Source organism: Lemur catta, chromosome 4, assembly GCF_020740605.2.
Source record: "Lemur catta isolate mLemCat1 chromosome 4, mLemCat1.pri, whole genome shotgun sequence".
NCBI lineage: Eukaryota > Metazoa > Chordata > Mammalia > Primates > Lemuridae > Lemur > Lemur catta.
Window position 1 is genome coordinate 23,551,438 of NC_059131.1, and position 25,706 is coordinate 23,577,143.

Sequence of the window (25,706 nt, forward strand, 5' to 3'; positions counted from 1 at the left end):
TAATCAAGTGATATTTTGGGGGGAAAAATATCACCCTTTCTCTATTGTTTTTATGTGCCACCTTTTTCATAAACCAGGTGACTATATATGTGTACATATATATGTAGGTCTGTTTCTGGATTCTCTTCTCTGTTGACCTTGGTGTATTTGTCTATCCTTGCATTAGTACTACACTATGTTTATTATTATAACTTTGAAATAAGTATTAATATTTGGTAGTATAAATCTTCCAGCTTTGTTCTTCTCCAAGATTGTCTTTGCTTTCCTTCACATTTTACATTCCATATGGATTTCTAATATTAGCTTATCAGTTTGCACAAATGACATTGATACATTTACATACTGGTTTTTCATTTTTTTTATAAGTGATTTCTAATGCAAGTTGAATTGGCTATTATTATGATAATGATTATTTCTAGAAAATAAGGACCAGAAGTGGGTCCCGGGAATTGTACAAATTCCCGGGCATTCTTTTTTTAATCTGTGTTTTTCATTACTATCCTTTTAGAAACTCTGTAGTTTATTCTGACAGTGTTTGCCTCATAGTAGACTGCACATATGTATGTTGAATGAGTGAATAAATGAATACAAATGTATTCAAAAGAGAATACTGGTCTGTGAATTGAAAGAATCATGGTGATCTAATTAATTTTCTGATTGCAGGTTTGAAAGATTAGAAGTCCTGGCAGTATTTGCCTCCACAGTCTTGGCCCAGTTAGGAGCTCTCTTTATATTAAAAGAAAGGTACATTTGTATTTGATATTCTAAATCCCACCTATGACACCTTTGGGGAACACGAAAGGAACTAGTGAGATGCATCTGGTTTGAAGGGTATGCAAATTAAGATGAGCAGTGCTGCAGATTTGATAGTAAATCTCTTCATATTTCAGACTTCTCTCCCTTCTTTTTCACTTTATATTTCCTTCTTTGATGCTACTAAATTCAATCATAGGTGAATGTGAATGAAAGAAAGAGATTTAGTCAGACATGTTTTGATGCTTATTATAAACCCATTGAAGTAGGTTTGGTAGAAGAAGATTGACATTACATATTGAGGAAAATTTGTGAGTCTCCTGGCCTCATCACTGTTAACAATAACTAGTTGGCTACAGTATTAAGAGATTTTGTGAACTTTAAGGTAGATTAATTATATATTGAATAAAATGTTTTAATTTTATAATTTATAGGACTTATTTAGTATTTTTTTTCTTTTAGTGCAGAGCGCTTTTTGGAGCAGCCCGAGATACACACGTGAGATTTTATTTTTGACATAACATATAGTTTACTCTTAAGTTTGATTCCCAATTATTAATTGATGTATTATTAAACAATGGTTACTTTGGCCAATATCAGAGTTCAGAGTGTGGCAATATAAATTTTCACTGGTATTTCAAAAATAAAATCCCCAAATCCCCAGATGACTTATTTTTACCTTTAATGGTTCCCAGGTCTTTGAGGTTTTTGTACTGCACAGGAAGGCCTTTCTATCTTGGCGTCAGGTCCCTCATTATTTCCAGACTCAAGTCAACACAAAAAGCCAGATCCCTCTAGTCTTCTAAAATTTCAAGTTTTACCTTCAAAATCTTTTCATAGCACCTATAGAAAAGAGAATTGTGTTTGTCAGCCACATAGTTGCCAACTATACAAACCTTACCTATTCTAATCAATTTAATTCAGGAAAGTGTGACTTGTCCAGTGAATTGTAAACCAAATGCCATTAGCATTTACACAAATTTATGACAGCAATTACTTATAAGAACATTTTGTTAATGCTAAGAGTCCTTTCTTGTCCTGTGGAGGGTGGCACAGCAGAAGATAAGGCATAGGTTATGGGGCTAGAAACCGCGTTTAGATTATGGCTCTGGAAATACCAAACCATTGAAGCAGACCACGCTACCTTCCCATCTCTAAGTCTCTCTACATACTGAAATTACATATTGATATTACCAAGAAAAAAATAAAGGTGAATGTTGTTGTTGTTCTTTTAGGGGAAGATTATTAGTTGGTACTTTCGTGGCTCTTTCTTTCAACCTGTTCACGATGCTTTCTATTCGGAATAAACCTTTTGCTTATGTCTCTGAAGGTATGTTTTTGACTTACTATTAATAAAACATCCAGTTAATCTTTCATGAGAACAAGTTTTTTGTTTGTTTCATTAACTCATAAATCACCAAGAAAATGTTCTGCAGAGAAGAGAGAACTATCCCAAAGGTTCTCAAGACTTCTTTAAGTGGAGAATTATAAACCAAAATCTCATTAGACCAAGATTTAAAAGAACATATTATTTAAAAACAGGCAGGAGTGACTTATGTATTAAATTATATATGATGAAAAATTACATTTACCAAATAATGAGAATTAGATTTTAGGTGTGTAATCTACCTAAGAAAAGCCTATTGTAAACATTTTAGAAGTATCAGTATATTTAGAATAGTTGATGTGCTAATTAAAAATAATTGTATTCTGTTAATTAAATGAGTTCAGAGAAACTTCTCTTTGGCAATGGTGGATGGTCAAGTATTTGCAAGTAGCAAAATTTTATTTCTTTTAAAATATTCGTGGGCCGGGTGCGGTGGCTCATGCCTGTAATCCTAGCACCCTGGGAGGCCGAGGCTGGTGGATCGCTCGAGGTCAGGAGTTCGAGACCAGCCTCAGCAAGAGCGAGACCCTGTCTCTACTAAAAATAGAAATTATCTGGCCAACTAAAAATATATGTAGAAAAAATTAGCTGGGCATGGTGGTGCATGCCTGTAGTCCCAGCTACTCGGGAGGCTGAGGCAGGAGGATTGTTTGAGCCCAGGAGTTTGAGGTTGCTGTGAGCTAGGCTGACGCCACGGCGCTCTAGCCTGGGCAACAGAGTGAGACTCTGTCTCAAAAAAATAAAAAAATAAATAAATAAAAATAAAAATAAATAAAATATTCTTGTATTTTGACATCTTTAAAATTTTAGACTGGATTTTTACTTTAGTGTTCTAAATTATTGGCATTTTTCAGTAATTAAGGTGTTTTGGAATCTTACTAGGCCACAAAGAGTTAACTATTATTTGATGAAGAGAAATGAGGTGAAAACAAAAGTGGGATGTGTGCATAGACCCACACTTTGAAGCATAGAGAAGCACAGATAGGTGAGGGTCTTTTTAGGTCTTGCTGATTTGAACACTAGCTCAGTCAAGAGAAGAAACTTTCCTGATAAGCCCATTCAGGTTTAAACAATTTCATAAGTGTTATGAAGATAAATTGTATTTGTATGAATTAGAGTTTAAGTATTACTGCATGAACTAGAAAATTAAATAATGACAATTATCACCAGAATTTTTTGAAAAAAACTTTTTATAAATTATAAAAATAGTATAATACTTACTCTGGAAATTTTAAAAAGTTATGAAGATTTAGAAGGACAATCTCTGTAAAGACCAGAAAGACACAGGAAAGAAATAAGAATACTGATAATCTTGTGATTCAGAGATTATATCTGTAACATTTCTTTCTATTTTATTCCTTTTACTTTTTTCCTGTGCGCATATATATATATATCACATTTTACATACTTAGAATTGTATGTATTTACAATTTTATGTCTGCTTTTTTGTTAGCATTATGTCTTGAGTATTGCCTCTTATTAAATACTCCTTGAATACAGATGATTTTTGAATGCTTCCATAATCTGTTATATGAATATTTTTAAACATCCTTTTTTTTTTTTTGAGACAGAGTCTTGCTCTGTCACCCCTGGTTTGACATCATCATAGCTCACAGCAACCTCAAACTCCTGGGCTCAAGCAATCCTGCTGCCTCATCCTCCCAAGTAGCTGGGACAACAGGCACACAGCACCACACTAGGCTTAATTTTTTTTGGGTCTTGCTCTTGCTCAGGCTGGTCTTGAACTCCTGAGCTCAAGCAATCCTTCCCCTTCAGTCTCCCAGAGTGTAGGATTACAGGCGTGAGCCACTTTGCCTGGCCAACATTATTCTTTTACATTTTTCCAACTATCCTTTTTACAAATAGTGCTGTAATCAACCTCTTTATATCAGATTTCTTTGTCTGCATTTTTTTTTTTAAAGGCTGGGTCAAGTGAAGCAGTGGGAGTGGAGAAGGAACAAAAGAATCTGTAACTGGTTGTGATCAATTAGTCATAAACACCTCTGCACTTGGACCAACTTTGTCTGCATTTCTTTTTTTTTTTTTTTTCCTTGAGAGTCTCACTTTGTTGCCCAGGCTAGAGTGAGTGCTGTGGCGTCAGCCTAGCTCACAGCAACCTCAAACTCCTGGGCTTAAGGGATCCTACTGCCTCAGCCTCCCAAGTAGCTGAAACTACAGGCATGCGCTACCATGCCCGGCTAATTTTTTCTACATATATTTTTAGTTGGCCAGCTAATTTCTTTCTATTTTTAGTAGAGACGAGGTCTCGCTCTTGCTCAGGCTGGTCTCAAACTCCTGACCTCGAGTGATCCACCCGCCTCAGCCTCCCAGAGTGCTAGGATTACAGGCGTGAGCCACCGCGCCTGGCCTGCATTTCTGATTCTTTCTTTAGGGTAAATTCCCAAAGAAGGAATTATGGACTGGATTAAAAATACAGTGTTCTTGCTGGGCACGGTGGTGTACATCTGTAATCCCAGATACTCAGGAGGCTGAGGTGGGAGGATCACTTGAGCCCAAGAGTTTAAGACAAGTCTGGGAAACACAGTGAGATCCCATCTCTTAAAAAAAAAACAAAAAAACAAACAAACCATATACATACTTAAATAAAAATGCGCTATTTTTCTTTTTACATATGACATGGATATGGAAATACAGTATTTTTTAAAGGTTTTGATACATATTGTGAAATTTATTTCCAGAAAGGTTATCTAATTTGTGCTTCTGTTAGCTGGAAATAAACCTTCCCAGAAACATCAAAATGGGTGACATTACTTGAAATTTGAGTGGAAAATAATATGGAGCACTATCTGTGTGCCAGACACTGCTAAATGCTTTATATAAAATAACTCATTTAATTCTTCCCATAACCATATGAAGTAAATAATTTTATTATCCCTATTTTTCATTGAGGCACTGAGAGAGTGAATAAGTTACCCAGCATCACACATCTAGTTACAGCCAGAGATGGAATTTGAAGCCAGGTATCCTGGCATCAGAGTCTTCTCTTTGTATAGGGTTTGCCAATCTTTTTTACATCATGGTACACATAAAAAATGAATATTTTGTACACCCTGGGATAAATGGAAGAGGATGCTTGAACATGGAGGCTAGTTGTCCAAGAACAGTAACTGGCAGGTGTCTTTGGATGTACCCAGATACCCACCTGGCTTTTTTGAGAACTGAGAGTAATAATTGGTGTACAGCTTAAGTATCCCTTCTCCAGAATGCTTGAGATAAGCATAGAAATTAGTGATCTTAGATATGTCATTGTTGCTATTAATTTGAAGTTTTAAAGGTTCTTTATGCTGTAAAGCACAATTTCCTAACCGGTGTGCTGACGATGGTTACAGGTACAGACTGAGCATCCCAAATCTAAAAATCTGAAATCCAAGATGTTCCAAAATCTTTGAGCACCAGGATGACACTCAAAAAAAAGCTCATTGGAACATTTGAGATTTCAAATTTTCAGATCATCCTGGTGCTCAAAAAGTTTTGGATTTTGGAGCATCTTGGATTTCAGATTTTTAGATTTGGCATGCTCAGTCTGTACCTGTAACCATCGTCAGCACACCGGTTAGGAAATTGTGCTTTACAGCATAAAGAACCTTTAAAACTTCAAATTAATAGCAACAATGACATATCTAAGATCACTAATTTCTTCAGGTCAAGTGTATATTGTAGTTGAAACTACTTTCGACTTAGTATTTTAAGGGCGTAAAAGAGGAAAAACTCCTAGATTTGAGGAGTAGCATGTCCTTTTGTAATGTTATACAGTCACTGCCAAACTTATTTTTAAAATTAAAGAACTCAAGTATTTCTGGTAGCGTTTTTTTTCTTCTATATAGATAATTTAAGTATTTTCTTCTTAAAGCTGCTAGTACGAGCTGGCTTCAAGAGCATGTTGCAGATCTTAGTCGAAGGTAAGATGTTATGGAGTTTCATGACATTCATAGGTTAAAAAGAATACACAAGAAATGCATCTGTCGTGAGAACTTACATTATTCACTGCTGAGGTTACTACGTGAATCACGCAGATCAGATTCTTCTCCTCCCTTTACTTTTTCTTACTTTTTAATTGATGATACAAAAGAGACCTTTCCAAGTAAAAGGGTTTTGTTCTCAAGTCCTCTTTGCTTTCTTTAAGAAGTATATTATGTGATACTAAAATATGTTATCTTTTACAAGGTTTTGGTCAGTATTATATGAGTCCTACTAATGCATACTTTGTTTTTTTTATAGCTTGTGTGGAATTATTCCAGGACTTAGCAGTATCTTCCTTCCCCGAATGAATCCATTTGTTTTGATTGATCTTGCTGGAGCATTTGCTCTTTGTATTACATATATGCTAATTGAAATTAAGTAAGTATTTTTTATTGCTGTCACATATGTTTCAATTCTTGGGGCCTTGTTGTTAAGGGCATCAGCAGGAGGGATGGGGTCAAGCTTCTAGCACTTTTGCTTATGACCTGTATAACTTTGATCAGGTCTTTTCCTCAAGTGTCTTCATCTGAAAAATTAAGGGGATTTGATTCAATAAGTATTTCTCACCACAATCTATAATGCAGACTGGAAAACTGTTTAAATTCTCTACTGCTAACCTAATGAGTAAAACAAAAAAGAGGACAGCTGCTATTGCTGAGAGAGGGAGGAGAAGAGGAAGTAGGTGTGAAGCAATTTTTAAAAATAAAGCCTTTTAGGACATATATTCTGACATGATTCTTTGGCTACCTACCTTTTAAATATTATTATTTACTAGTTACTAATTATTATTATTCTTGTTTTGCATATTGTCCTTAAAAAATCACATGTGATTACTTGTTTTTATTTGCTACTTCTATGGGATTCCCAAATCTTTATTTCTTTTCTTTTCTTTTTTTGAGACAGAATCTTACTCTGTCACCCCAGGTAGAGTGCAGTGGCATCATCATAGCTCACTGCAACCTCAAACTCCTGGGCTCAGGCGATCCTCCTGCCTCAGCCTCCGAGTAGCTGAGACTACAGGCACGTGTCGCAATGCCCGGCTAACTTTTTTTTTTTTTTCCAGTAGAGATGGGTTTCACTCTTGCTCAGGCTGGTCTCAAACTCCTGAGCTCAAGTAATCCTTCCACCTCAGCCTCCCAGAGTGCTAAGATTATAGGTGTGAGCCGCCGTGCCATTATTTTTCACCTAGATCTCTAATGAATTCCAAAAGGCATATCTTTCTGACTTCTATTTATGTCTATTCATGTCTACCTCAACTGAACCTATTTTGTGCTATCTCCGAAACTGTTTTTTCTTGTATTTTCCATCTCAGTGAATGCTACTATCATCTATTTTAATGTATTCTTTTAAAAAAAATTATGTTACAATATTCTTGACATTAAGTTTATCATTTTAACCATTTTTAAGTATACCTTTCAGTGGCATTAAGTACATTGACATTGTTGTGCAACCCTCACCACCATCCATCTCTGGAACCTTTCATCATCCCTAACTGAAATTCTATACTTATTAAACAACAACTCCCCATTTCTTCATCCTCACAGTCCTGGAAACTACCATTCTACTTTCTGTCTATATGAATTTGACTACTCTAGGTACCTCTTATAAATGATCATACAATATTTGTTCTTTTGTGTCTGGCTTATTTCACTTAGTACAATGTTCTCAAGGTTCATCCATGCTGTAGCATGTGTCAGAATTTCCTTTCACTTTAAGGCTGAGTAACATTCCATTGTATGTATATGCTGCATTTTTTTTACCCATTCATCCACTCTTGGACTAGATTGTTTCCATCTTTTGTCTGTTGTAAATAGTGCCACTGTGAACATAGGTGTGTAAATATCTGTTTGAGTCTCTGCTTTCAGTTCTTTGAGGTATATACCCAGAAGTGGAACTGCTGGATCATATCGTAATTCTATATTTAATTTTTTTAGGAACTCCAGTGCATTCCTTTTTTTTTAAGTGATGAGGCCTCAAACTCATGGGCTCAAGTGATCCTCCCACCTCAGCCTCCCAAGTGGCTAGGACTACAAGCATGCACCACTGTACCCAACTTAACGTTCTTAAATACCTACCCCATCCTCCTCTCCTCTCACCCCTCTTCAAGCCAGTTCTAATTAGTTACCAAGTCTTGTATAATCTTTCCTTAATATTTATTTATTGGCGTGGGCATGGTGGCTAACACCTATAATTCTAGCACTGTAGGAAGCCAAAGCAGGAGGATCGCTTGAGGTCAGGAGTTTGAGACCAGCCTGAGCAAGAGCGAGACTCCACCTCTACAAAAAACAGAAAACTTAGCCAAGCATGGTGGTGCATGACTGTAGTCCCAGCTACCCATGAGGCTGAGGCAGGAGGATCCCTTGAACCTAGGAGTTTGAGGTTGCAGTGAACTGTGATGACACCACTGCACTATAGCTGAGGCAACAGAACGAGACTGTGTCTCAAAAAATATATATATTTATTTGTCCCTTCTTTCCTATTCTCATTGCTGCTGAACCAATTAAAGCCTTTATCATCATTTCCTTGACCTAAAATAGAATAGCTTTCTGCTCTTCTAATTTTCACTCTCACCTATCACTTGTTACCTTCTATTTTGCTATTAATGTCATCATTCAAAATTTTTAATTTGGACACAATATTTTCCTTTTTCAAAACCCTCCCCTTTGCATACTTGTAAAAACTGAAAGTTGTTAGTGTGGAGTCCTGTGTAATCAAGACCCTACCAGCCGTACTAGCCGTCCTTCTATCTGTCCCTGACTGTTTGTGGTTCATTGCTGCATCAGGATTTTCATGCCCTTGCACATGCTGCTTTCACTTGCTCATCTTTGAAGGCTCAGCTCACATGTCACCTCCTCTTTTATATTTAGCCTTTCTGGATTATCCCCATCCCAGTAGCCTTGTCACTCAGTCATGTGTGCAGCCATTGTACTCTGTAGACATTTCTACTTTAGTACCTAAAGTACTTCATTATGTTTTTCACATGTGTATCTTCTGCTATTTCTAGGGCAAGGACTATGTCTTATTCATGTTTCTATTCCCAGCATGTGGGAAAAAGTACAAAATGAGGGCACAATCAGCTTGTCACCATTGGCAGTTTGATCTGTCTTGTTAATAGAACTTCAGCATAGTTCGAACTATTGATGTCAGCCACAGTGTTACTATAACACATTCCTAGAGAATCTCACCTTGTGAAATTTCTGGAGAATTTAAAAAATTTTATTAGAATTATTGTTTATAGGAAAATTGATAGAATCACTGTTGAATTTTCTATTAGTCTCTATCAAAATTTACTGGTTGAAATTTTTTATTTGTCTTAAGCAAATGAATATATTTGAAATAGTTGACAAGTAGATTGAAAAATATATAGTGGGGAAATGCTCACTTTTTTTTTTAAATCATACCTCTTCATACTAATTAACAGAATTATTAGTTATTTTTCCACCCTACTTTGACAGGAAAGCTGATTCTTTTGGGCTTTTTTTCCCCTTTGAAATGCTCCCTTGCCAGTAGTGGCCAATTGTGATAAAACAGTTCTATTGCTCAGTCCTGTTGCTTTAGATAATTAATATTCAGTATACTGAATTTTAAGATGCCCTGTAAATCATAAATTTAAGATTTAGAATTGTTTTTTCCTTTTAGCAATTATTTTGCTGTAGACACTGCCTCTGCCATAGCCATTGCCCTGATGACATTTGGCACTATGTATCCCATGAGTGTGTATAGTGGAAAAGTATTACTCCAGGTAAGGCTCTTTCAATATGTACGCTTAATATTAGCCATGTTCTTCTACCAGATTAAACAATTGTATGTGTTCTTCTACCAGATTGTGAAATTTTTAGCCACTGGAGGTCTCTGTTAGGAATGAAGTCAAAACAATAATCTCTGAAATTCGTATAGTAAGATAAGAATGAGATGAAATTCCATTGAACCATAAAATAGGTCCACATCCTCCTGTATTTATAATGTAACACAAAGTCATGCATTTAAAATTATTTGCCTCTAATAATGTTTCAAGTGAAAACAGTATTACTTTAAAAATTTTTTAGATATTTGTTTTCCCTCAGGTAATGTGCCTTGGCTGTTGTATAATCTGGTTATGATTGTTTTGTTATTTCCTGCCATTGGATCAATGAGACTTTAAATTTCAGACTTAAAATTTTAAATGACAAATTGCTACTTATTGAAACAATAGGAACACGTGTAGAGAAGCCCATGGATAGAAAGGTAGTTTCCAAGGCTGAATGTGTATATAAGCACTATTCTTTCTCTCTGACCTTCATGCCTTTCTTGAAACTTAGAGGCAGTAGCTCCGTCTCCAGAAGTAGTAATAACAATAATAGTTGTATAGGGCATAGCGCTAAAATACTACTTTTCTAGTCGTTTCATGAATATTTTTTGTTGGTTTTTTCTTTAAGTCTTATTTAGTCCTAGAGATAGCTTCTTTGTGAGATAAAAAATGAGTATGGGCCAATTGATAATGTTGCCTCCCTAGTGGAGCCAATTGAAACCTTTCTTCCCTAAATCATGAAAGGGTACATGTCAAACAAAGACTGGTTTAAAATCCATTTGGGGGTGTTTAAAGACTACTATTGGCAAAATTATTTTTTCTCCTAGGTTATTCATATTTTATTTTATTTTTTCTCTGCAGACAACACCACCTCATGTTATTGGTCAGTTGGACAAACTTATCAGAGAGGTAAGATGAAATAGTAAATAAAATCATTTTAATTTATATTAGGAAATAGAAAGGGTAAGTATATACAATACTTTATTCAACCCTACCTAGAATTTTATTTTAGGAGAGTTTGTATTCTTCATAATAACACTCTAGGAGCCATAACATAGTGGCAAAAATAGAAAAATTTGAGTAATTGTTCAGTTTGGAAGCCAAATTTACTTGAAATAAATGTGGAAGGTAATGGTCTAGGTCAGCTGTATAAATGTTGTGATTTTTATGACTCTGTATTCAAACCAAGGATTTTGATAAAGTCAAAGGCCACTTTTACATGTTGATTGCTTCACCACTTAACATCTTGATCTGTGGCTTTCTACTGTTACAAATTTCCATCTGTTAACTATTGAAGATCATTGAACTTGTTAGATTTTGTGACTATTTTAAACTCTTGGTTGGCAGTATCACAGTGGCTGCTCTTGCCAATATAGCTGGCTACTTGGCTGCTTGTCTCAACTATCGAAGCCTGGCCCTGGGCTTGTCTCCTATGCCACTATACCCATCGGCTACATACTATATATCTAGCTTTGGAATTTCCTGTCTGCTCACATTCAAATACTATTGTGTGTTGTGCAGAGATTTGTTATAAGAGAATCTAGAAAAAGCAGTGACCAAGAAGACCAAAATAAATACATAAATAATGTAGGAAAAACTTTTCTATTAATATATATTAGCCTAGGGAAAGAATTTATGACTAAGACCTCAGTGGCAATCATAGCAACAACAAAAATTGATAAATGGAATTTGATTAAATGAAAAAGATTCTGCACAGCTAAGGAAACAATCAACAGAGCAAATAAATAGACAACCTACAGAATGGGAGAAAATATTTTCAAGCTACACATCTGATAAAGGGCTGATAACCAGAACTTACAAAGAACTCAAGCAAATTGGCAAGAAAAAACAAGCAACCATATTAAAAAGTGGGCAAAAGACATGAACAGAAGTTTCTCAAAAGAAGAAAGACGAATGCTAATATACATATGAAAAAATACTCAGTGTCACTAATCATCAGGGAAATGCAAATTAAAACCACAATGAGATATCACCTTACCCCAGTGAGAATGGCTTTTACTAAAAAGTCCAAAACCAATAGATGCTAGTGTTGATGCAGAGTGGAATGCTTATATGCTGTTGGTGGGACTGCAAGTTTATACAACTTCTATGGAAAACAGTTTGGAGATTCCTCAAAGAACTAAAAGTAGGCCGGGCGTGGTAACTCACGCCTGTAATCTTAGCACTCTGGGAGGCCGAGGCGGGTGGATCGCTCGAGGTCAGGAGTTCGAGACCAGCCTGAGCAAGAGCGAGACCTGTCTCTACTAAAAGTAGAAAGAAATTATCTGGCCAACTAAAAATATATGTAGAAAAAATTAGCTGGGCATGGTGGCGCATGCCTGTAGTCCCAGCTACTCGGGAGGCTGAGGCAGTAGGATCGCTTAAGGCCAGGAGTTTGAGGTTGCTGTGAGCTAGGCTGACGCCACGGCACTCGCTCTAGCCCAGGCAACAAAGTGAGACTCTGTCTCAAAAAAAAAAAAAGAACTAAAAGTAGACCTACCCTTTGATCCAGCAGTCCCACTATTGGGTATTTACCCAAAGGAAAAGAAGAGTTTTCATCAAAAAGCCACCTGTACTTGAATGTTTATTGCAGCACAATTCACAATTGCAAAGATGTATAATCAACCCAAGTGCCCATGAGTTCATGAGTGGATTAATAAAATGTGGTATATGTATACCATGGAGTACTACTCAGCTTTCAAAAAGATGAATTAATACCTTTTGCAACAATCTGGATGGAATTGGAGTCTATCCTCCTAAATGAAGTATCTCAAGAATAAAAAAACAAACACCACATGTACTCATTATTAAATTGGAACTAACTGATGAGCATACATGTGCACAGAGGGAAATAAAACTCAGTGGAAATACAACCAGGGGGTAGGGGGAGGAGAGGAGTGGAATAAACCAACTTAATGGGTACCATGAACGCTATTTGGGTGATGGGCACACCTGTAGCCATGACTCAAACATTACAAAAAACGGGCCGGGCGCGGTGGCTCACGCCTGTAATCCTAGCACTCTGGGAGGCTGAGGCGGGTGGATCGCTCAAGGTCAGGAGTTCGAGACCAGCCTGAGCGAGAGCGAGACCCCGTCTCTACTAAAAATAGAAAGAAGTTATATGGACATCTAAAAATATATATAGAAAAAAAAAATTAGCCGGGCATGGTGGCACATGCCTGTAGTCCCAGCTACCCGGGAGGCTGAGGCAGGAGGATCGCTTGAGCCCAGGAGTTTGAGGTTGCTGTGAGCTAGGCTGACGCCACGGCACTCTGGCCAGGGTGACAGAGCGAGACTCTGTCTCAAAAAAAAAAAAAAAAAAAATTACAAAAAACGATCCATGTAACCTAAAACATTTGAACCCCCTTAATATTTTAAAATAAAAAAAAAAAGAAAAAATCTGATACCACAATGTACCGAATATAAATGTATTCTGTATTGATAAAATGAAAAGAATCATACACTGTTGAATGAGTGGGGGAGGTTAAGACTGAGCAGTTGGGACCTGATTCTAAAATAATGGAGCAAACAAGAAACTGGGAAAACAAGGTCTTGGATCAGTACTCAACAAGCAGGAATGATATCTTAAGTGGTGTTGGGCTTCCCTTGGCTGGTGAGTATCCTTGTGCAGCATTTGGCCATGTCATTTCTAGGCTTAAAGCAAGTCCATAATGTGAATAAACTGTGTTGGAAATGTCAAATACAGACAATTCTGATCACCTATTTCTATCCTTTTGATTAGGTGTCTACCTTGGATGGAGTTTTAGAAGTCCGAAATGAACATTTTTGGACCTTAGGTTTTGGCTCATTGGTATGTTTTTTACATGTTACTTTAGTTATAATTTAAAACATCGTTTTTAATTTTTATACCTGAAAACAGTATTTCCGTAAAATTTTCAGAGTCTTTGATCCCTATTTGTGTTCAACAGAGTCTAAAATATAGATGGACTTAATTACCTAATTGAGATTAATTGAGGGATGTTTTTCTTTTTTCCTTGAAACAATTGTTAATGATCTTAATACAAGAGTGTCCAGATAAGGCAAATCCATAGTCAGTATAATTTCTAAATATGAAAACTTTGCAGTAGTAAAAAGTGCAATTATTTTCTTTTTAAACTGTAGTTCTAATTTTGGAGATTTTGCTAAACATGTTGAAGAGTTGCAATAACACAACTTACTTTAGCATAAAATTCCCTGTTTTCTGATGCAGTTTGAACCTCACTACCAGAGAGACTTTATTATGGCATAGTTTTATTCCTACGTCAGGAATGATGAGGAAAATACAGAAAGTACCCAGAAAAAAGTTAAAATCACCATAATGCTATCATCTAGAGAAAACTGTTGTTGATATTTTGGTATTTATACTTATACATTTATTCTCCTTAGAAAATGACGTCATGCTGATTTATAATTTATTCTTTTCATTTAATATATCATGAACAGTTTTTCATGTCATTAAATACTCTTTTACAATATCATTTTTAAAAAAACAAATAGGGTTTGATTGTTCTAACAATACAGATTCCAGAGGTAAGCAGGTCAGGGCTGGTCCAACAGTTCAATGATGTCATCCACTTTGTTGTCTTTAGTTTCAGGCTTATAAGGTCTCTTAGTGGGAAAATGGCTGCTTCACCTCCATCTTCCCTGACTCTTCCCCTGTCTAGTTATTTTGGATGTCTAAAAACTCATTCTCGGCCGGGCGCGGTGGCTCACGCCTGTAATCTTAGCACTCTGGGAGGCCAAGGCAGGTGGATCATTTGAGCTCAGGAGTTCGAGACCAGCCTGAGCAAGAGCGAGACCCCATCTCTACTAAAAATAGAAAGAAATTATATGGACAACTAAAAACATATATACAAAAAATTAGCTGGGCATGGTGGCGCATGCCTGTAGTCCCAGCTACTTGGGAGGCTGAGGCAGGAGGATCGCTTGAGCCCAGGAGTTTGAGGTTGCTGTGAGCTAGGTTGACACCACAGCACTCTAGCCTAGGCAACAGAGTGAGACTCTGTCTCAACAACAACAACAAAAAAAATAAAACTCGTTCTCTAGTAAATTCTTCAGAAAGGGCCCTACCCTTGGGAACAACATTTTCTAAATTCATGGATGTTGAAAGCAGTTTGCCTAGCACTCTGGGAGGCTGAGACGGGAGGATTGCTTGGGGTCAGGAGTTTGAGACCAGCCTGAGCAAGAGCGAGACCCCACCTCTACTAAAAATAGAAAAAATTAGCTGGGCATGGTAATGTGCACCTGTGGTCCCAGCTATTCAGGAGGCTTGCTTGAGCCCAGGAGTTTGAGGTTGCAGTGAGCTAGGCTGATGCCAAGGCGCTCTAGCCCAGGGGATAGAGCGAGACTCTGTCTCAATCAATAAGAAAGAAAAGAAAGGAAAGGGAAAGGAAAGAAAAAGAAAGAAATGAAAGAAGTTTGTGCACATTATACTTAAGGATTAGTCTGGCTGGATATAAAATCTTTAGTATACATTTTGTTTCCTGAGTTTCTTAAATACATTACCTCATTTACCTCTGGCATAAAGCATTATTATGACAATGCCTAATGACAATCTGATTTTTTTTCTTTTATATATGACTTGATCTTTTTGACAGGAACCTCAAAAGATATCTTTATTTAAAGTCCAGTAATTTTATAGACTATATCTTGGCATCAGTTATTTCAGGTATGCAGTGTACCCTTTCAGTAATGCTGTTTCAAAAACAATTTTTAAAAATATTTAGGAAAGGTTTTTTCATTATAGTTTGTAATTTTTATCCTGTTCTCTTGCTTTGGTTTCTTTTCTGGGAACTCCTGTTATATGTATGTTGGATCTTTGCCTTTCTTTTATATTTGTTATTTTTCTCTCAGATGCTTATTATTTCTTAATTTCCTTTTGATTTTGAAAATTTTCCTTTTTTTATCTTTTATTTCTCTGAAGGTATACCTCTAGGTTTATTTGCCTTTGTATTCCTTCTAGTTAAGTTTTTATTTCTGTAGTGATTTTTTTTCTTGTATTTTGTCATCACATTTTTAAGGATTTTAAATTCTGATTTATGTTCTTGTTTCATGTCTTTGTTTTGAGACAATAGGTGATAGTTTTTATCTGTTTTATAGTTAGATCTTTCTGGTGATTTTTAATAATCTGTACTGTATTTGTATTCTCTGTTGCTTTTTTTTTTTTTTTTTTGAGACAGAGTCTCACTCTCATGCAGACTGGAGTGCAGTGGCACAATTATAGCTCACTACAGCCTCAGACTCCTAGGCTCAAGCAATCCTCCTGCCTCAGCCTCTGGAGTAGCTAGCACCACAGGTGTGTGCCACCACACCAGGCTTCTTTTTTAAACTTTTTTGTAGAGATGAGGTCTTGCTATGTTGCCTAGGCTGGCCTGGAGCTCTTGGGCTCAAGCAATCCTCCTGCCTAAGCCTCCCAAAGTGCTAGGATTATGGACTTGAAACCTCACCCGGCTGCTCATTTTTGTTTGAAATTAGTTTTCCTGATCTTTAAAATTAGGAGCAGTTTAGGGTAGTGTGTATAAATTCATGGTTCTAGAGCGCCCTCTTCTGATCATTTTGTAAAGTAAAACTTTTTCTTTCTCGTAGTTCTGTTTCTCTCTCACATTTTTATTTGAACCACCTCTATCCTTTGTCTCTACTATGCTGCTTAATTTGGATTCTCTTCCCAGTAGTTTCTTCTTGATGTGGGGCTTTTTCCTAGAAGAGAGCTTTGCCTGATTACTTTTGAGAACTTACAGGGCTCAGATTGCTCCAGTCCTTCAGACCTTATTGCAAACCCAGTGTACTTACCCACTGTTAAAATGTACAAAACTCCTAGTTTCAGCTGCCTTTCTCAAATTGGCTGTCCTAGATTTCCATTAAGTATCAGTTAGCTGCTTTGGGGTTTTTAGGTCTATCTGATGCCCTGTTCCTTCCTTTTGCTTCTCCTGCAGAAAAAGGAGATTCTGATACCTTGCAGGGCTTATAGCTTGTATTTGGGGTTACATAGGGGTACCATGTTACCTAATCTTTTATAGATGTTGTCCATAAATTTTATGTCTTTATGGGGACATTTGGGGCATTTCAAAAACTGCCACTACTGCTGCCATCTTCCAAGAATCCCAACATAATTTTTAATGGCTGTGGAATTTTACATTATATAAATATGCTATAATTTATTTCATCAGTCTCCTAATGGACATTTAGATTGTTTTCCATTTTTCCTATATAAACAGAGCTGGGATAAACATTTTTTTTTTTTTTTTTTGAGACAGAGTGTCACTTTGTTGCCCTGGCTTGAGTGAGTGCCGTGGTGTCAACCTAGCTCACAGCAACCTCAAACTCCTGGGCTTAAGCAATCCTGCCTCAGCCTCCCGAGTAGCTGGGACTACAGGCATGTGCCACCAAGCCCAGCTAATTTTTTCTATATATATTTTAGTTGGCCAGCTAATTTCTTTCTATTTTTAGTAGAGACGGGGGTCTCGCTCTTGCTCAGGCTGGTCTCGAACTCCTGATCTCGAGCGATCCACCCGCCTCGGCTTCCCAGAGTGCTAGGATTACAGGCCTGAGCCACCGCGCCTGGCCTGGGATAAACATTTTTATGGGCCAGTCTTTGCACATATCCATGATTATTCCTTAAGACTCATTTTTACAAGTAGTTTTTGTGAGTCAGAAGATATTTGCCTTTTTTATGGTTTTCAATGTAAATTGCCAAATTGCCTTCCAGAATGCCTTCCCCAACTACACACTTCTAGTCATGTAATTTTTAATTGTGTTGATGATATTAATAGGTAGACAAGTGTTTATTAAGCTAGATAGCTTACAAACACAAAGAATATAGCCATCTCAAGTATTCAGAACTTGGCCATCTAAAAACCATACGCATCTGGTGGTCTCTTGTTAAGATTCAGGAAATTAATAAAACAAGCTTTTGAACTGCCAAAAATTAATATCATAAAATCCTTAGATTAACACATGTACCATAATCATAGGAGACTATTTAAGTTCATACTCTGAAAATGGTTTTTACTTATTTTAATTACTTCAATTTCCATAGCAGACTGAAAGAGGATACAGTATCTTTTACAGTTTTATATAGTGCCAACTGTAAGGTGGCAGTGGCAAATAAAAGGGAGAAATCAAAGATGACTTAATTTTTAGATACAACTTGTCTCACCTAAAAGTAGTAAACTAGAAGTCAAATTCAGGTAATGTAGATATTTTCTCTATCTCATGATTAACAATAACTCTCTTATTACTGTTCTGTATTTAGCATTCTAAGTTGTAGATTTAGACATATTGTAATGAAACCATTTGGCTAATTTATGTGCAGTTTATGTTTTGTGATAATTTTTTCTTTTTTGAAAATGCAAGTTTATCTGGAAACCAACATGGAGTATCTGCTGGGCATTTAATTTAATTTTATTTACTATATATTGTTATTTAAGTTTTTATTAGGCAAATAGTACCCAACTGCTAGAAAAATAAGAATTTTTAACTAAGTCATAAAGAAGAGAGTAAAAATCCATAATAATTCTTCCATCTAGAGATAAGATTTGTGATCTTTTTTTTGTGTGTGTGTGTGTGTGTGTTTTAACCAAAATAAGATCATTGCTGTACCTACTATTTTATTATCTACTTTAAAAACATAATTTATGGGCCAGGCACGGTGGCTCATGCCTGTAATCCTAGCACCCTGGGAGGCCGAGGCGGGTGGATCGCTTGAGGTCAGGAGTTCAAGACCAGCAAGAGGGAGACCCTGTCTCTACTAAAAATAGAAAGAAATTATCTGGCCAACTAAAATATATATAGAAAAAAAAAAATTAGCCAGGCATGGTGGCACATACCTGAAGTCCCAGCTACTTGGGAGGCTGAGGCAGTAGGATCGCTTAAGCCAAGGAGTTTGAGGTTGCTGTGAGCTAGGCTGACGCCAGGGCACTCACTCTAGCCCGGGCAACAAAGCGAGACTCTGTCTCAAAAAAAAAAAAAAACCAAAACATAATTATGGTAAACACGTTTTCAAGTTAATAAACATCTATCACTGTAATGCCTGGTGCTCTCTACCCTTAGAAACCTTGAGATCATCTTTGATGAGTCCATCTCCCTCATAGGCTACTTATAGTTGGGTATGAAGTCCTCCCACTTCTGCCTCTGGGATATGAAGAATCTATCTGTCCCTCTCTGATCTCGCTTTTTTTCTCCTAGCTCTGCTTTCCTCATTTCCTACCTGATTACCAATCATCCATACCTGCAATTTTTCTGAACTCTGATTATTTTACTTCTATTCAGTTGCTACTGTTAAAGCAAAACTCCTTATCATTTTTGGGCCATCTGCTAATCTTTGTTTTTAACCTTTTACTTACCTATATCTTTTTTCCTCCCTCCCTCCCTCCCTCCTTTCCTTCCTTTCTTCCTTTTTTGTCTCCCTTCCATCCTTTTTTTTCCTTCTCTTCCTTTCTCCCTCCCTATCTTATCTCTCTCTCCTTCTTCTTCTTCTGTCTCCTGAAATATTTGGACTTCTTTATATTAGTATTATTGCTTGTTCTTACCAAACATGCCATACGTTTTAATTGCTGTTCCCTCAGTATGGATTATCTGTCTCTGCTTTTTGAAATTCCATTTAATCATCAACTCTAGATCAAATGCCATCTTCTTTTGAAGTCTTCTTCAATTGGAATTAATACCTACCTTTTCTGCCCTTCCAATATAGTTTCATATACTTCATTTATATTCCTCTGTGCATTATAATTTGCCTATCTTCCTCCTACATGGATTTCTCTTCTTTTTTTATATTTTAGAGTCACAGATTATTTCATTAACATTTTATATTGATAATCACCAGTAAGGAATCTTTTATTTTGTTTTGTTTTGTTTTGTTTTTTAGGGGCCATGCTAATCTTCTCTGTATCATTCCAATTTTAGTATATGTGCTGCCAAAATGAGCACCAGTAAGGGATCTTTTAAGAAATAAGCAGACATTAAGCTTCCTCTTATTTTAAAGAAAATACCAAGTACTGACCAAATCATAAATAAAATGTTCACTTCTAATGGAATTTTTATTAATGTAATTCTAAGCAATCTCTTTCTTATAATTTTTCCCGTTTTAGGCTGGATCAGTGCATGTAAGAATTCGACGAGATGCAAATGAACAAATGGTTCTCGCTCATGTGACCAACAGGCTATACACGCTAGTGTCTACTCTGACTGTTCAAATTTTCAAGGATGATTGGATTAGGCCTGCCTTACTGTCTGGGCCTGTTGCAGCCAATGTCCTAAACTTTTCAGACCATCACATAATCCCAATGCCTCTTTTAAAGGGCACTGATGATGTGAACCCTGTTACATCAACTCCAACTAAACCTAGTAGTCCACCTCCAGAATTTTCTTTTAACAGCCCTGGAAAAAATATGAACCCAGTTATTCTTCTAAACACACAAACAAGGCCTTATGGTTTGGGTCTTAATCATGGACACACACCTTATAGCAGCATGTTTAATCAAGGACTTGGAGTTCCAGGAATTGGAGCAGGCCAAGGATTCAGGACTGGTTTTACAAATATACCAAGTAGATATGGGACTAATAATAGAATTGGACAATCAAGACCATGATGGACACTAACTTATTTTTATGAGGAATATTGACTCCTTGGCTTCCAATTTATTTAGTAATCTAACTTTGCATTGACTGTTCAATCATTTGCTATAAATGTTAGGGAATAGTAGGCTTGTTCACATTTCATTAAACCTATGAAACTATATTTTTGTAAAATGTATTTGTGGCAATGAGATCCCTGTAAATGTTGTAGGTTTTAAGTAGGCTTCCTTTAGAAAATGTGTTTCTCTTAATTTGGATTTTGTTGTCTTTGATTTTGTAGTTGACTGCAGTGTGATATGACCTTACCTTTAGGAGAGAGCCATTTGATAAAGTGGATCTGTCACATTTCTAAGACTATAGTATTTTCTTCAGTGATGTTTATAAACATGCCTCTTGAATAATACACATTTTAGGAATGGAAAAAATGCCCATTCAAAAAGTAAGTCTCTTTTATAGCTTTTCCAAACTTCCTTGCTACATTTTTCTTTGCGGGTCTCCTAAATGAGGTCTAGCAAATTAAAAGCAAAATTTTTTATCAGAAATTTTGGAACACATTCTATCTAGCACAATTTATCAGGGTTTTTGTTAAAGTTTTTCTCATTTAAAAATTTCAGTGCATTTGTAAATAGCTCATGGTTCTCAGTGTTTCATTTTGACTAAATGAATACCCAGCTTTTGGTGACATGCAATGAAAGAATCCCAATATTCTGTTACATTTAATAATATAATGTTGGAATTTATCTTTTATGTCACATTTTCATTGACTTTTTAAATTTCTCATTTTATTAACAAAATATATCAAATATATTACCAAAATATATGGAATTCCGTACATAATACGGAATTTTATGTCTTTTCAAAGTTGCATAAAGAATTTGAGTATACATAATATAATTTTACCAATGCATAATTGACCTTCGATTATAGAAAACAGTACTGTTAGGGCTGCAGTGGGCAGTTTCTAACTTTTTTTGTTTTGCTTTGTCAAAAATGGTGATTTGCTAACTGTGATGAAGTGTGAAAATCATGTAGATTATTTTATTTTTTGGTTGTTTTCCAAATGCAGATTTTAAGGACTTTCCAACATGGCCAGTATTACTTCCAAAAAATATAACAAGCAGCAATCACACATTACCTTTGAGAGGTTTTATTGTTCTTTTGTTTTATCATGAGTTCTATAATTATGGTTTTAAAAGGGGATTTTTGAAAGTGGATTCAACTTTCCTGGAATGCAGTGCTCCTGGAGATCTATGATTTTCCCAGCCATCAGCCAGCTATCTAGAGAAGACTTTTGTTTTTGCAACAGTTTCTTCAGTTAACTCATCCTCTTTTAAATAGGAACAACATTTACAAATCCTATTTCTTCACAGTGGAATAACAAACATCCAAGAAGCCATCTCTGTCAAGCAGAATTGTGGTCATCTGTGGTAATAAGATACCTAAATATCTTTTTCTTGGTGAGGAGTTGGTCATTGTCTTTAACATCTGCAACCCTGTTCAGGCATTTGACCTTCTGAAGAAACAAAAGCCAATGCTACCTTGACTACTGGGGAAAATGAAACTTCGTAAAATGTAATAAGGCAACCTATCTATCATTGGTCTACTGTTACAGGGTGATTTTTTTCTCCATTGACCTCATCTGAATGTGAATTAGGGTCATGCATGAAATCTGAAGAACTGCCATGTACTGAGTGATGATTAAGAGGTATGTGCTCCCCACCCCATGCATGTCTTCTCCATCCCCATGGGATTTTAAAGTGTTCAGGTACCAAACATAGGTCTACGTGAGGTTTTATACCTACTTCCTCAACACCCATTCAGAGGCAACACCTGTGCAGCTGTCCCACCAAAGGTGCTTTAATACCTACTTGCCCTGTTTGAGAAAGGTCACTTGGAGTTGCCTGTGGCTTGTGAAGAAATTAGCCCTACTTGCTGAAAATCAGTAATGCCAGCTGTTACAGGTGACATTGGCTCATGCATTACTATATAGAGAAGTCTTATTTGCCAAGTTCTGACTAACTTCTAGATATGAAAATGACTAACTTGACCAGCATAGGCCTCCAGGAAGCAGCCTTACTAGTATCCAGAATCACTTAAAGCTAGACAAAGAAGGAAGCTTGATTTAAATACTTGGCCCATGGTTTGTGATTAAGAGTAAGCTCCATGGAGTGTGATTAACCCTGTTTTAAGAAGTCACTATATTGTAATGGAAAAAATTCAGGATTAGGAGGCAAGCAATTTGGATTCCAATCCTGATGCTGCCACTGGGTAAGAAGTTTTATAACCTGTGGGCAAATCATTTAACTTCTCTGAGCTTTCTCATCTGTAAAGTTAGGGAGGGGAAGGAATTAGTTGATCTGAAAAATATCAGCTCTAAAATTTTATGACTAAATTTGCAGAATATGTGCCCCATTGCTAAATAAATATCGCGCCCAGAATTTCTTTCTAGTGACTACCTCAACATACAGGCCAAGTGTTGCCTACACCAACACCTAAGCCATTAATTTGAGGTGCCATGAGAATAGAAGGTGAACCACAGGATAACACCATTTTAGGTTTTGTTTGTTTGGTTTTATTTTTTTCGGACTTGCCTCAATTTAAATGTCTTTAGATTAGAGAGATTTTTCTTAGAGTTCTTTTTTTGTGGGTAGGGATTATTTTGGGGATGTTTCAGAAAAGATTAGGGCAAAGTACCCTTACCTTCAGTAGGGTATAGAAGAATGGGATACACTTTTCCTTTCTTCGTTAGTCTCTGAAGTCACGATTGGAATGACATACAATGTATCAGGTACTGGAGAGGAACTGAATTTCAAGCCTCTGATTTAGCTGTGTGTAAACTGCCAATTTTTGCTTGACTAAAGAATGCCAATCTTTTTTTGGGAGTCTGATCTGCTTCTAATATAAGACAGTGCTTTTTACATTCCAGATCATTTGAATTAAACTGTTTGAATTAAAGAATGTATATGGAGTTTTCTCTCTGATTTTAAATAATTTTGGTTTGTTTCTTTATTCGGTAGTCATTTATTAGTAACTGTTTCATATTCAGCAGATATTTGTTGAGAATCTATTACATGCCAGGCACTATACTAAGTAAATATATATACAATATATCAATTTTTGTGACCTGGCATTCTTGGGGCCCAGGGTAACACAAAGAGGTAACAAGTGTCCCTTCAAGGAGTTGATAATCCTAGTAGAAGAGATGAAACACAAAACTATTGCACGTTATCAAATTAAACTCCCTTCCACTTCCTTATCTTCTTTGGCTTCCTTTTGTAAGATTTTAAAAATCACTAGGCTAAAAACAACGGGGTCCCCAGAGCACTTAGGGTACCCATTATTTAAGCAGTTACTAGTTTGAAAGCACCTTTAATAACACTGAGGTCATCATCATCAAATTGCCACCCAACAAGCCTAGCTTCTTGCAAAAAAGTTAACTTGGATAACACATGGCTAAGTTTTCTGACTAATGCTGCATCAGGCAAAAATTCTTCAGTACTGAAGTCAAAAAACACTAATTGCTTAAGAGTCTCCAATATACACAAGAAGGCAAGCCATCCATCACTGCTCATGCAATTTCCTGCCAAATCCAACTGCTCGAAGTTTTTCAGCATGTTCTTTCCAAAAAATGCACCTGGGTAGCCGGGCGCGGTGGCTCACACCTGTAATCGTAACACTCTAGGAGGCTGAGGCAGGTGGATCGTTTGAGCTCAGGAGTTCGAGACCAGCTTGAGCAAGAGCGAGACCCCGTCTCTACTAAAAATAGAAAGAAATTAGCTGGCCAACTAAAATATATACAGAAAAAATTAGCTGGGCATGGTGGCACATGCCTGTAGTCCCAGCTACCCAGGAGGCTGAGGCAGTAGGATTGCTTAAGCCCAGGAGTTTGAGGTTGCTGTGAGCTAGGCTGACGCCACGACACTCACTCTAGCCTGGGCAACAAAGCGAGACTCTGTCTCAAAAAAAAAAAAAGAAAGAAAGAAATATGTGTGTGAGTTGGAAGAAAACAATTTTGTAAGAGAAATAGATTCTGTATTTATTTTATATAAATTTTTTTTTCATTTTGAAATGGCTGTCTTTGAACCAGTGCTTTGCTTCAGAAATAAATCAGGATTCTCTATAGCTAGGGCAGTGATTGTGAATATGATCCATTGTGTTTTTCCTACAGTGTAAGGGAATATGATAAATAGCATTAGTAGTGGTATAGCAAACAAATATAAATGAATTACATATTTTTCCCCTTTTCCTGACTTCTCAGAAATGGAAGGTTGCTTAAAAATTGAGGTGTGAGAGATGCTATGAAATATTCAGTACTTATTTTCAAAATGAGTCAAACTTCAGCACTATTAGGTCATTTCCTCTTCTGGAGAAGTAAACACTACCTATTGTTTCTTTGGGTATGGAATGTTTCTTACTGTAAACTTCAGTAAGTGAGCTTCCTTCACTATGTTTTTCTTTGTTTATAACCTTCCCTAGCCTCTTTAGGAAGTTTCTCCATTCCTTACAGAATAGGGCACCCTGAAGTACCTCCTAAAATAGCAGGGTGGATATCCTGTCCTCTGATCACAAAGAATGCAGGCCTTTTTAGTGTTCATTCTTTATTCCGATGTTACCAGTTTAGATGGGATTGGAACTCAGGTGAATCTTGCAATAAGAGAAAATATCTTTCATTCAGGTCATATACCATCATGCAAATTGGCCAGTATACAACACTGGGAGTTCACATAACTCCATATGAATTGTATGTCTTAGATTGTGCAAAGTGTTAGCGCTACCCTCCGTCCTGGCCTTTTCTAGGTAAGTAAGTTCATGCTGAAATACAGGGTAGACAATCAGGCAGACTGGATAAGGGAATTCTCTTACTCACATGTTTAAACTCTGGACTTTCATCCATAGATTGCAGAAGACAGGTATGCCTGGTTTATCAATCCACATTGCTCGGCTCATTACAGCTCATCTTCGTTCTGTACCTCACCCAGCTTTAAGCATGGACATTTAATTTGTTATATATTAAATTTGTGTTGCTTGGGAGATGTAGGATGTTGGACAACATTACAGCCTTACAGAAATGAGGGTCCAAGATTCAGTTTGGATTCCAAGTAGGAAGAGAGACTTCCTGGAAAAGAGGTTTTAAAAGTCCCTTTCTATTGTCTCAGTACGGAAGACCACTGTTCTCCACAGACAAAAGGCAAAGGAGGCCAAAGAGTTCAAGTTGAAGAAGGAAAG

At 36.6% G+C, this 25,706-nt stretch overlaps 1 protein-coding gene and 1 non-coding gene across 3 annotated transcripts in view; one reads left to right on the forward strand and one right to left on the reverse strand.

Annotated features, from left to right (window-relative positions):
* SLC30A6 (solute carrier family 30 member 6) overlaps window positions 1–23,438 on the forward strand; it is a 45,278-nt gene extending 21,840 nt beyond the window's left edge. The window contains exons 6-14 of one of the 2 annotated variants that reach the window (XM_045549344.1): window positions 664–744; window positions 1,216–1,251; window positions 1,989–2,083; window positions 6,012–6,060; window positions 6,380–6,499; window positions 9,761–9,863; window positions 10,770–10,817; window positions 13,651–13,719; window positions 19,994–23,438. In XM_045549344.1, the coding sequence (XP_045405300.1) occupies window positions 664–744; window positions 1,216–1,251; window positions 1,989–2,083; window positions 6,012–6,060; window positions 6,380–6,499; window positions 9,761–9,863; window positions 10,770–10,817; window positions 13,651–13,719; window positions 19,994–20,494 (1,102 nt within the window). In that variant the 3' untranslated portion in view covers window positions 20,495–23,438. Of the gene's footprint in view, window positions 1–663; window positions 745–1,215; window positions 1,252–1,988; window positions 2,084–6,011; window positions 6,061–6,379; window positions 6,500–9,760; window positions 9,864–10,769; window positions 10,818–13,650; window positions 13,720–19,993 lie in introns of those variants that run through there. The other variant, XM_045549345.1, reaches the window with a different exon arrangement.
* Window positions 19,724–19,832, reverse strand: LOC123637596. Its single transcript, XR_006734960.1, has one exon. It is a non-coding gene; the product is annotated as a U6 spliceosomal RNA (small nuclear RNA).
* Window positions 23,439–25,706: the final 2,268 nt, after the last annotated feature.